At 41.2% G+C, this 12,889-nt stretch overlaps 1 protein-coding gene across 2 annotated transcripts; it reads right to left on the reverse strand.

Annotated features, from left to right (window-relative positions):
* Positions 1-462: 462 nt before the first annotated feature.
* CD40LG (CD40 ligand) lies at positions 463-12,682 on the reverse strand. Of its 2 annotated transcripts, XM_011740901.2 has the most exons (5): positions 12,407-12,682; positions 10,424-10,555; positions 6,409-6,466; positions 4,426-4,488; positions 463-1,815 (listed from the first exon to the last, which is right to left on the reverse strand). In XM_011740901.2, the coding sequence occupies exons 1-5, from the start codon at positions 12,560-12,562 to the stop codon at positions 1,439-1,441; spliced, it is 786 nt and encodes a 261-aa protein (XP_011739203.2). In that variant the 5' UTR covers positions 12,563-12,682; the 3' UTR covers positions 463-1,438.
* Between the last annotated feature and the right edge of the window lie 207 nt (positions 12,683-12,889).

Raw genomic sequence — 12,889 nt, forward strand, 5'->3', positions numbered from 1 at the left:
AAATTCCTCTATTAGAGGTGACGAGAAATGGCTCCATTGACTTCAGTGGAAGACTGGGGGACCAATACTTCCCCTCAGATTTTCCCAGCTCCATTTCCTCTTGCCTAAGTGGAACCACCTAGACAGCTATTAATAAGCTATGCCACTACTTCTCATTTAAGGAACCCCTCCAGCCTCACTTGGCTGTGATTAATTAAAAAAATGTTCTATCAATCTCCTGCAACTTTTTCAGAAGAAGCTGGAAATAAAGACCTAGATTGCTTTTCACTGAATAGGCTAGCACATCATCCATCAAAGGCTGTCACAGACTTCCAGAAACCGTGCTGCCACCAAGATATTTTATAATATAAGTAGCTTGAGAACAAAGTTTATGAAAACATCACAAAGGTTGGGGAAATTCCCTCCAAGTGCTTCCTCTTTTCCCAACCTGACTGGGAGCTTTAGATACTCAAACAACAACGATAATGTTAAGAGGTCTTTATTATCCAAAAAATAAATAACAAGATAATTACAAGTTCACTCTGGAAACAATGGAGACTGCAGGTAGATACAATAGATTTCCTTTAAATACAGTCATTTCGTGATGAGGAGTGGGCAGGCTCAGGGCTGCACTCCCTACTCCTCACCCCCATCTATAGTGGTAGAGATAGGGACAGGGTGGAAAGAAGAGAACTGACTAGCAACGGCCTGACTCTGTGTGTGTATGCGTGTGTGTGTGTGTGTGTGTGTGTGTGTGTGTTAGAGAGAAAGAAGGATTGAGAAGAGAGACTGGGGGAGAGAAGAGACTAACAGAGGGAGACAGAGAGATTGAGAAAGAGAGATTGGAAGAAAGAGGTTGAGAGAGAGAGAGAGAGAGAGACTGAAAGAGAGAGATGGACAGAGAGAGATGGAAAGAGAATGAATAACTGTCCGAGTGGGTGGCAGGGTGGGGTTTTTCGGTTCTCCGCTGTGTTAGACGTTCTAAATCTTGGCCTCCTCCAACAAGGCCACAGGAACCCAGAGTCAACCATAACTGAATGTGAGCTGAGGCTACCCATTTCCCTTCTGCATCTTCACTGATAAACCAAATGCATTATCCATGGAAAGACACTGCATGCAAAGAAACAAAACTGAACTTGCCAAATTATCTGCTGTTTACTCAGAATTCAACCTGTGCATAATGGCCTTGTCTTTTCATAGGACTCTCTGGATGTCTGCATCAGTGGGGTTGCTGCTTCAGATATATAAGCTCTTATGGAGCAGGGCCCGTTTTGGTTTCATGTGACCTGTAATTCACTTATTACAGTTCTACATGCCTTGGAGTGTATAATAAATAGCTCTCCATAAGGAGGATCCTAGGGTTATAAATAGGCAGTTAACAGGGGGTGGGCTTAACTGCTGTGCTGTATTATGAAGACTGCCAGCGTCAGCTCCACCACAGCCTGCAAGGTGACACTGTTCAGAGTTTGAGTAAGCCAAAGGACGTGAAGCCAGTGCCATGGCTCACTTGGCTTGGATCAGTCACATTGACAAACACCGAAGCACCTGGTTGCAATTCAAATACTCCTCCCAAGTGAATGGATTGTTGCCCGCAAGGTTTGGCGGAACTGTGGGTATTTGCAGCTCTGAGTAAGATTCTCTCGAATCTACCGGGGGACTTTAGGCAGAGGCTGGCTATAAATGGAGCTTGACTCGAAGCTTCCCGATTGGAACAGAAGGTGACTTGGGCATAGATATAATAGAGTCCTTGTCTTTTAACGGTCAGCTGTTTCCCATTTTCCAGGGTTACCAAGTTGTTGCTCATGGTGTAGTATCCTTTTTCAGCCCACTGTAGTACTGTTACAAAGAGAGGGAAAGTTTGTGGTGAGGTGAAGCAGAGCATGGTTCACATTCTGACAAAAAATATAGTTTAATGTTAGATACTGGCTTTGTATAGGAATGGATTCTCAAGGCCCCTTCCATGGGCTTCAGAGTCAGACAGAGCTATATTCCAATCCAGGCTCTATTTAAGCTTGGGCAAGTCTCTAAATCTCCCTGAGTTTCAGTTCCTCATTTGCAACACTGGGCTCATATTGGAGCATATTTCAGAGACTTGTGAAGATTAAATAAAGTAAGAGATCACAGTGAGTTTCTTTCTCTTGTTAGAGTTCTTATAGCCAATTTGCCTTGAACTTAAGAAGGCACACGTGATTTCGAAATTTGACATAATAAATTATACATACCAAGTTACTCAGACCAAATTTTTACTAATATTACCATGAATACCTTACTTGCCTTGAATTTTACAAAGTCAAAGAGTTGTCAGTCTACCTAGCTCAGCCTCAGCACAGAGAAAAGACCCCATTTCTTCCTACCTGATCATGCTGTTGCAAACCTGATCTGCCTCCCCCAGCAAGGACTAAAATTAGGCAAGGAAGTATGAAAATAAACTGTGTGCTCATTTCACGGTATGTTTTGATCTCCCATTGTAGTGGGTGCCACCAACTTGAAAGTACCAGTATTCTTGTGGCTAAGCCAGAGTACCCACCAACAGTGTGCCATTTTCTCGGCTGAGATGTTGAGTGGGTTCAAAGTAGTGTGTGCACCCGGCTTCAAATCTCAGCTCCCACAGAAAGCTAGACTGACTGATGGGGGTGAGGGGTGAGGAAAAGTGAAAGTACTGATGTGTTTGCTTCCTTGAGCTTTAAACAAAATAATTCATATTCGATAGCCTTAGGTCTATCAGGGCACAAAATCCCACCTGCTAAGACTCACCCTTTACTAATAGGGAGACATCCTGAAATGCCTGACAGATCTGGGCCCTCCAGACCACTCCAGAAACAATGTTTCATTAGAATGTTTGCCCTTTTGAACCATTTTATTGAGGAAAAAAGGGCAGGTTCTCAATATTTTAGTTTAGTAAGTTTACTTTGGTACGTCCTTACCTAATTTTAGTACTTGCCATGGGATATAGGGCAAGATTTTAGCAGCATGGCTAGGTAGGAAGAAGAGGTCTGGGACTGGGGTGAGGGTGGAATGTTACTGTCTTCCCACCTGATCCTCTGGAAATCTATTGTGATGCAGACTGTAAGATATTGTAGGACTGATGTCCATTATGAGCCTTTTGGGAGAATCTGAGCTCTATGACATATATCCAAGAGCAAGGGTTTAGATACAGGTGAAAAAAGACCAGTGGGAAGCTATTCTTCTAGGAGATTGCTCTGTTGTTGTCATCTGATCCAGAAGAGAGAAGGGGTACTTGACAAAATTATTAAATATTGTGTAACTAACTGGTATTAATGAGGGGCTTTATGTCACTCTTTTGACATCTAAGCCATGGTGAAGTAAACTAAGTAGTGTCACCTTACAGCACTTGACAGCATCACTTTCAGCCATATTAGCTGATTTGATGCTCAAAGTCACCCTGTAAAGTAGGTGAAGTAGAAAACTGCCACATAGGTAAAGGGTCTTGCTCAAGGTCACCCAGCAAGCGGTGGTCATTGTCCTTGAATCCCAGCGTTCCAAAACTCCCTATTCAGTGCTCTTACTTTGGTACCATGATCCATGATAATGATAACTGTCCATGTGTTACACTTACTGAGAAGCCCAAGCCACTTCAGAGATGAAGTGGTGTCTTTTCTGTCTCTCTGTCTCTCTTTCTCTCTCTGTCACACACATACACACACGCACACACACACATGCACTGTTTAGAACTCCATTCTGGAGTACTCTGTTGAATTTTTGAAAGACTCCTCTGATGCTCTTGCCTTTATGTTGATGGGGGACTTTATGTTAGTGTGCATGTTTCCATCCATTTATCAGATATGACATATTCTCCGGCACCAGTTATTGCAAGGTGAACATTTGGGAAAAAATATCTAAAGGCTAGAATGGAGGCAGAACGTATGTGGAAATAAAATCGTTCAGAGTTGAAAAGATCACAATATGTCGTCTGTTGTTACTTCATTGGAAAATCTAACGTCTTGGGACCTATTGATCTTTACAGAATGATTTTACCTTTAATTTCCCTGAGGTTGGCCTCAGTGAGGCTGAGCTTAATCATACAGGGATTGACAGATGGCAGGAAATACCCCACGAGGCCCATTTCCACACAGTGAAGAGGGGTTAGGAGGAGGGATGCTCCCAGTCAGGAGGTCACTACCTGCCATTTCTTCTATGTTGTCAGAATAATGGTCCCTCCACCCAGTAATTCATCATTTAGAATCAGCCACTGAACAAGAACATAATGAGAACATCGAGATTGCATTCCACCTCCTTTTGTCCCTCTAAGTCCCATCTGTGCATTTGAACTCACTTTGAAGACAAAGAAAGGAACAGGAGAAGTGTAGGGGTAGGTTTGTAAATTGGGTCCCAGGAGAAAAGAGGAGTTTAACCATTAGGTAACATGACTTCGGCATCCCAGCCTTTCCCCGTGGGTGGCTACCACTCAGATGCTGTGTGACTTACCAGATGTTGTTTTACTACTGGCCTCACTTATGACATGTGCCGCAATTTGAGGATTCTGATCACCTGAAATGAAACCAAAAACAAACTGTCGGGCTAAAATAATGCAAAAACTGCCCACAAAACTATTCGGTCCAGTTGTGTAATAGAGACTGTGCAAAAATAGATTATGTAAAAGGAAAGATAAAATGATCTGAAATCTCTCCCACTGAAGGAAAAGTTGGTTTCTAATATCTGAGTAATTGAATTGGCTGTTTCCATTGATCTCATTCTCCTAATAGTTGATCAATACTCGATTCCATTTTGCATAGATTGACACAGGCTAAAAACGCTGGTCTTCATCAAACATACCGTGAATGTTGCTTTTAGGAACAATTCCATACACTGGGGATTTTAGTGGGCTCCAAAGTCTGTACGCTTAGTAAGATTCTTATGGTTTCTGATTTGGTCAGGCAACTGGCCAAACTATTGAATCTATCTTTAATTATTTCTTGCGTTAAAGCCCTGCTCCCTAATGAGATGTCCCAATCTTCTAAGGGCAGAGGCTGTGTGGAAGTTTCTTTTTGTCCAGTATGAGCTTGATATTGGGCACTTTGTAAGTGCCCTATAAATGTTGAGTTAAATTGCATGACTTAAATGGCAAGTTTGGTTAATGTTATAATTTTCCTGAAGACTTCTAGACAGCATCTGCATAAACTGTTTCCTCAGATTTCTCTGTAATTAACAGACAGCATGGTACTATTACTCAACATATCTTGCAGTCATTCTGAAGATAAAACCTTCATGGAAGTCAGATGGCCATTTAGTATCCAGAACAACAGTTAAGGCAAGTTCTGAGTACTCTCTTTGCCTCAGAAAATAGTATCTCTATCTCTGTGTGTATGTATGTTTTTGTGTGTATTAAGTTTGCAGAAGCCATAACATCATGTTCACCCACTTTGTGATATAATATTCCCTCTAACAACACCCGCTCTTTCCCATAATCTGCTGCTGAAGTTACTTCAGGCATTATTGTATTGGTTGGCGGTACCAAATTCTAAAAGAACAGGAAAAAGTCAGTGTGTCCAAGAAAAGGAGGTGTGTGGCAGAGGGAAGGGCCTGGAAAGGGTCATAGGCGAAAGAGTGGAAGACATCAGGGATCTTTAGTCTGGAGAAGAAAAAGCTCAATCAAGGCTTAGTGGCCATGATTGCTGTCTTCCATATCTGGATGGCTGCTGGGTAGGAGAGCAATTATACTTTGTTTACTATGGCCTCAAAGAGCAGAACTGGGACCAGTGAGTGGAGATTATAGGAACAAAGTTTGACTTGAAGAGGAAAGACTTCTCTCGAGTAGTATAGTAATCTTAGTATTATTAGAGCCATTCAAAGATGGATCAGGCTGCCTTATGAGGTGGAAGGTGCCTCATTCCTAGACATGTTTGATCAGAGGCTGGATGGTCAGTGCTATTGTGAAGGAGATTTTTGTTGTGGGGATGGTGCTGGATTTGAGAACCGTCAAGGTCTCTTCCAACCCTGAGATGTTCAGGATGCTCTGACTTTAAGAACAGGGCAAATAATAGAACACTGTGACATTGTCACTCCTTGATCCCAGGGGCTCCACCGGCCACTGTGCCCCATGAAAAACTGTTATCAGTGAGTGATGAATGCCACTGTTACCAAATGATGACTTTCCTGTCTTCTCATTCCACTGTAGGTGGTACCAGGCTATATGGTTGCTTCTATTAAGGTACTGAACATAATGGGATTTCTTCAGATTTGGTATCATTGGCATTAAAGGAACACATCCTTTTTTCATAAATATATATGTACAAAGCCTTTCCAAATCACAGGGACCAGAGAAGGTGTCAATTTGACAATTGTGTTCCTGTTTTATTTCCAGGGCTAAAAGTTCCCTGATGCAACAACACTGGGTTGTTCAATATAATCAGCCTAAAGCTTCCTTTTAGTTTTTAGGCATTCATAGAAATTAGTAAATAGCAAACCTACCTTTTTGCATTTCAAAGCTGTTTTCTTTCTTCTTCTCCTCTTTGTTTAGCATTATATCCTAAAATAAGAATCATTGCAAGAGGTCATTTTGACAGGGGTTCTGCTGTGGGGTTTTAAAGTTATCATTTGTGTTGCATCTGTCATTACTCTGTTGTCTGTTTCTGGTGAGGATTATAATATACACTCAGATCCTGTCATTAATTCCATCATGCCAATTGGGAGTCCATGGATCTGACAGACGAGCCGACAACCCAGAAAGCCAGGGAAGAATCTGGAAGTAAAATCCAGGCCTTATTATCTCCATTCCAGTGTTCTCTCCAGACCAGAGGCTGTGATCCTGACCCTTCCTATGACCCCAACCTCCTTGGCTTTGACAGATATTGACAAATAGTGTTGAATGGGGAGATGATTCTACCCTGGGAACTGGCGTATGGAATGTTATTAAACATAAAGCATGGTGTGTATCTATTAGAATAAGTTTGGTCTGAAATCCTGTAGGAAAAGATAATAGTAAGTTTGACCTTGGGAGAGAAATGCCAGACTACGAAAAGACCCTCAGACATTTTTAATTTTTTTATCCCTTTCAATGGGCTGAAGAGATTCTCTTGTTGATAGTTGAACTGTATTTATTTAGAATAATCAGCATTTAGGAAACACAGGTCATCTCCCAATGGTGCTGATGTTCAAAGGCAAATGCAACACTTCTTAAAAGGTTTCTTTTCACTTTTAAACTGAAGGAAGCCTAGAGGTATTTAAAGAAGCTAACAAGAACTTCCATCAACACAGGTTGGAAGATAATAAAGGCTATTGCTGCCACTTTAAAGAGACTGAGCAAAAGGCCTGGAGGGCTTAACTGGTCAGTATGAGGTCACCCAAAGAAGCTGAGGTTTAAACCAAGGATGGAAACTGTGAGATGACATTCATAGGCTGGGCTTAGCTTATTCCATCTGTCTATCCTCTGAACACAAGGGAAGAAGACAGTAGTATTTTCACATCTTATGAAATCACAGTCCTGTGCTCCTTCCCACTCCTGGAATCTGTTGTCTACAGGACCTTTCCTTTTCTTTCCTCCCCTAGAAGGAATTTGTGTTGTCACTGTTGAGTGCTGGCTGTAGGCTCAGCTCAGTTGCCAGATTTAAGGGTGTAGTTCACAGAGCCTCCAGGGGAACCTGAGCCTCAGAACGCTCACATGGGCCCCAGAGCTTCAACTTTCCATTTGAGCTGAAGCGCAGCGCTATGAAGATGTGGTGACAGGAAAATGTTTGTGAGATCACAAGTAAACAAATGACTATTTAGTGTCTTTTCAAAAAGTAGAGTGTGGTGATCAAGGTTGAGATACTTTTAGGCTAAGTTGTTGCATTGGTGTTGAAGCCTGGCCAAGATGAAAACATGAAGTCAGCAAAGCTTGTGTTTCATGAACCCAGCCTAGCCTTTCCGTGAACTTCCCCCAGCCACACTCCCTAGAGCCTTTTTTTTCTTACTTCACTCCCCACCTCAACTGAAATACTTTTTAAGTGGACTTTCAGAAAATCCAGAATGAGTTATTTCTCTCTTAGTGGGAGTTCCACGTGGCAGGTATGGACAGGTTGCCCTTTAACTTGATATATGCTTTGACTCTCTCAAAGGCATCACAGGCATTGGTGGGCAAATAATCCTGGAACTGAATATTCTAGCAGAGGTGGGGTGGGTTGTAAGTTTTAATATGAAATTATACTACTCAAAATAGTACCTCTGCTTACCCTCACTTGAGCCCGGAATACCGTCTTTTCCCCAAAATAACAGATCGGTGCTACCTGCCTCCAGAGATAATGAGTTCCTTATCATTAGAGATGTTCAAACAGAGATTGGATGACCACTTAGTCAGGAGGTGGAGAGAAGCCTGAAGTTGTGGATTGAGAATTGGATCTGATGACTTCTAAGACCTCATCAAGCCCTAGGATGATTCAAAGACCCCAAATTCAAACTTTAGGTTGCTTAGGTGCGGCCAGATTGTGGCCCGGAAAGAAAGCCTGCTAACATTAGCTGAGAAAATATGAATCCAACCTGGAGTTATTCTATAACTGGCCTATTGAGTTTTTTCAAAATCTAAAATATTGTTTTAGAGTGAGCAATTTGGGGGAAAGTGTATTGGAAAGGGAATCCATCATTTGGGGAGGATTGAATAGCTGGAGGACTTTGTATCTACTCATTGTGCATAATCTTAGGTATAGGTGGTGTTGACTAGGGTTCCACACCTGCTGCAGTAGAGACAAGGGGCCTCCTTAGTTGTGTGTAAGGAGGAGATTCCTGGGGCCCTGGCTGACATGCCTGAGAAGATCTGCCTTTTAAGAATATGAAACATTGGAGCTGTCACTTTTTTCATACAAGCATAAGCAGGGAGGCCAAACTGACTGTTTTCCTTACTCCTATCCTTGGTAGCTGATTTTGGGAGCTTTACATACATATCCAACCCGAAATATTGACGTGAGGAATTGACAATTCACCCGTAAAAGTCTCCGTAAGAAACGAGGGGGACTGACAAGCCACTCTCACTGCCATTGGAGGGAACTGAAGGCTTATCACATAATTATAGAATGTCAGAGCTAGTAGTGCCCTTACAGATAATCTGTCTTCTCATGTTATAGATGACAAAACTGAGGCCCAGAAAGGTGAAGTTATTTACTCAAAGTCACACAGCCAAGCACATTCAGTCTGTTATTTGGATTATTAACCATTGTTTTGAAAGTGCCTTTATTCACATTTAATCTCATAACACCTTCCAATACTCTGTAATACTGGCCCAAATCCTCGAAGAACCGAAGAAACTCAAATCGTTTTCCTAGCTGGCCAGTCTTGCAAAGAAAGGGTTTAGGAGTTTCATCTACAGCCTAGATTAGTGTAAAGAACCTGAAGGCGAGCAGTGGATTTGAGCTGCATTCTGATCTCCGTAGGTGACTCAGGAATAAGCTGTTAGAGTCTTCACTAATGAATTAAAATGACACCTCGGTAACAGTACAGGAGGGCAGGAATAAGATCAGAAATAAGATCTTAAACATTTCACACCTGCATTAAATTACACATAATCTATATGTGAGAACTAACTCCTGTTGGTTTACCCAGATACCCACCCATCTGGCCCAGAACTGTCGTCAATGTGGAGTGCTGCCTCCTAGAAAAGACCCCTAAGTGAGCCGAGGCCCAAGGGTATTTGACTCAGTGTTCTGAGAGGGACATAGGCAGAAAGAACTCTTGATGTTCTGCCTCAGGAGAAAGAGCCTCTAGACCCCATGTCTGTGACGATGGAATTAATGTAAAGGTTGTAAAAATTCTTGTTTTAGGTATCTGTTATAAGCCACAGTCACTGCAGTGACTTCATGCTGGCTACCAGCCTGGTGGGCTAAAAGGCTTTGAACCCTCTGTGCCTCTGGTCATGACCAGTCATAGAGTGGGTGGGCTTCATGAGCAAGTGATATTATATAGAACCTGGTTTGAGCGGCACTGAGAATGTCTATTATTTACTCCCCGCACCTCTCTCCCCAGTAAAAGGGAAAGATCTTACTGTCAGGACATCTAAAATTCCATCATCAGAGAAGCACCACAGACTGTTACCAGTCTTCAGGAGTCCCTTCACTTGTGGCCTGCTACCACAGCAGCTGTCGATGGCTATTGCTTCCCTAGGAAATGGGGATCAGACCATGGGTCCCCAGTGAGAGAGCATCAAGGTTTAGATGGGGAGACACAGAAATGCAAAAACCAAGCTTGGTGGACTTTATCATTTTGCCTAGTGGTAGCTGCATATGTAAGCTCACAAATATGTTTGACTGTGCCTCTAAGGGTGTGTTTTCCCCAGAGAGTGTCTTTTTTTTTTTTTTTTAACACACACACACACCCATGTATGAGTGTATATATGCATGTTTGTGTGTGCGTGTGTCTGTGTCTGTAACCAATCTTTAAATATTGGCATTGTCAGTTTCCCAATTTAGAAAATGTAGTAGAACATTTCAATGACACTTTTACCAGCAACTAAGCTCCTTACCTTCACGAAGCCTTCAAACTGGCTTTTAATCTCCTCACAGTTCAGTAAGGATAAGGATCTTTCTCCTGTGTTGCATCTCTGTATCGTTTTCATGAATACAAAATCTTCATGAAGATTCCTTTCATCTTCTATCTATTTTGAAATAACAAGGATATGAGAAATGTCATTCAGAAGGAGAATACAGCTAATGATATCTGTCTCTACATTCATTTCCATGGCATCAACAAGAGGAGGACTTTCAGGCATAAATGGGGAATAATAAGTTATTATATTGGCTGATTGCTATTTTGTATTTGCAGTTTAAAAATCTATAAAAGCCAGCAATTAAGATGTCATGTTATCAGAAACTCCAGGTAGAAATCAGAGCTATTCTACTAGATGTTCATTACAAAATGCGTATTTTTTTCAACATACTATAGCAGCAATATTCTGTAATTGTCACATTTCTCATTGCTTCAGTAATGATTGGTCATTATAAGCATCAGCCTAGAAAATAGTTTTCTGCAGAGCTAATTTGCCCACTTCATTTTAGTGTTTGTGATGCAGTGCTTTATAAAAAGAAGTTAATTTGCAACGTGTCAGTTAATGAGTTCTAATTACATCTCTCTCCCTTTTAACTTTAGTATTTGTAGAAAACATTTGCATTTTTAAAGAGATCATCTTTTATCCTCAAAGTAACAATATATTTTATTTTCCAATGTCTTAGAATAATTAAGTGTATAGAATTCACTTGCACTATCAACTAATTTTGCACCATTTTCTTGCTTTAAGAGTAGATTTTTTTAGATTCAAAACAAGATTCAGTTAGCTGGCAGCTTTTGCTGTCATTAAGAGCACATGTAAATAATATGGTAAATATCAGTCCACCGAGGTCACTATTGAAGCTAGGTCTACGTCCAGACATTTGACTGACAGAGCACATCAGGCCAAACACAAATAACCAACCAGACCAGAAGCCCCCTCTTTTTTCAGCAGTGAAACCTAAAATTTGGATAACCCAGTGGATGACTTCAGCCCTCACTATCTCACTTTATCCTGATAGAAAAATCTCGTGACATTAATTCTAGGTCCAGATCCTAACAGAGGACACTCAAGTATCCCTGATAAAGTGCAATCATCCAGATGCTTTCTAGCCACAGTTCCTGCATCCAGAATTTTAGGAACAGCCAGAAAACTAATCAACTTTCTGCTTTACATCTATGATTGGTGTTTTGTCAACACCAGCCAATTATACTCCTCAGTGGAAGTGAAAAAATTCATGAAAACAAAATAAATCCTGATGGTTTTCTTTTCCTAAGAATGCAAAACAGCCTACTAAGTTACTCTGCTCTTTTGTTCCTGCAAGTCTAACCATTTAAAAATGTAAAACATCTCAGAGGGAAACTGAGCATCTTGCAACTACAATCAGTGTTTGCGAAGAATTACACAGAGAATGCTACTTTTACTAAAAGACTGCAAATTCTGGGACTTATCCATGTCTGTTAATCCGAAGCACTATGAAATTTTAGATCAAATTGACACTCTTCTTGCCTAGCTGGAAATTTAAAAGAAAAAAGTTGTCTCCATAAAATAATAGCTTACTTTTCAAGCAGAACTTTAGCAAATAATTATAGCTAGTGCGTACATAGTGCTTACTATGTATCAGACCCCCTTCTAAGCTCTTTACAAGGCTAAACTCACTTGATCTATGAAATGGACACCAATGCCATCCCCATTTCTCAGATATGGAAACTGAGGCACTTGCCCCAGGATAACAGAGATGGCATGGGCAGAGCCAAGATTTGAGCCCAGGCAGTCTGACTCCAGATCCCAAGATCCTAACCAGAGACAAGAATATGAGGCTTCATCGCTAGGCAACAAACATTATGCCACAAGACCATTCTTCTATTTGGTTTCTACCATCATCCATCATTTGGGTAGAACCAACCTATGAATTAGTAAGGACCCCAGATTTAGTTAATAAAGGCTTGTGGTTCATCTTACCTTGTCCAACCTTCTATGAAGATACACAGCAAAAAGTGCTGACCCAATCATCTGGGTGATAAGAAAAATAGTAAGTAAATACATAAAAATTTTCATTCTGACGGGCAGTCCAGTGGCCGCAGATCGGGGAGAAGTTTGGTTGTATGTTTCGATCATGCTGTGTTAAAGTTGAAATGGTATCTTCTGGCAGAGAAGGTGGCAGAGGCAGCATGAGAAGACTGTCAAAGTGGCCACCTTACTCAGGATTAGTTAAGAGCGCACAATCGTTGCAGCCCACACTTCCTGGAAAATGTGCTTCGTAGTCTTCTCTCCCAGCAAAAATGTTACGTAAAGGTTTTTTTTTTTTTTTTTTTTTTTTAAATTATACCCATATCATTCACTTCCAGGCTTTCCTTTTTGTTAGTAAAGAAGAAACAAGTTTCTTCTTCCATATATTCATTCTTGCCTTGAAATGTCATAGACTTCTTAACAGACAATGGCAGT

Source organism: Macaca nemestrina, chromosome X (genome assembly GCF_043159975.1).
Source record: "Macaca nemestrina isolate mMacNem1 chromosome X, mMacNem.hap1, whole genome shotgun sequence".
Classification (NCBI taxonomy): Eukaryota; Metazoa; Chordata; class Mammalia; order Primates; family Cercopithecidae; genus Macaca; species Macaca nemestrina.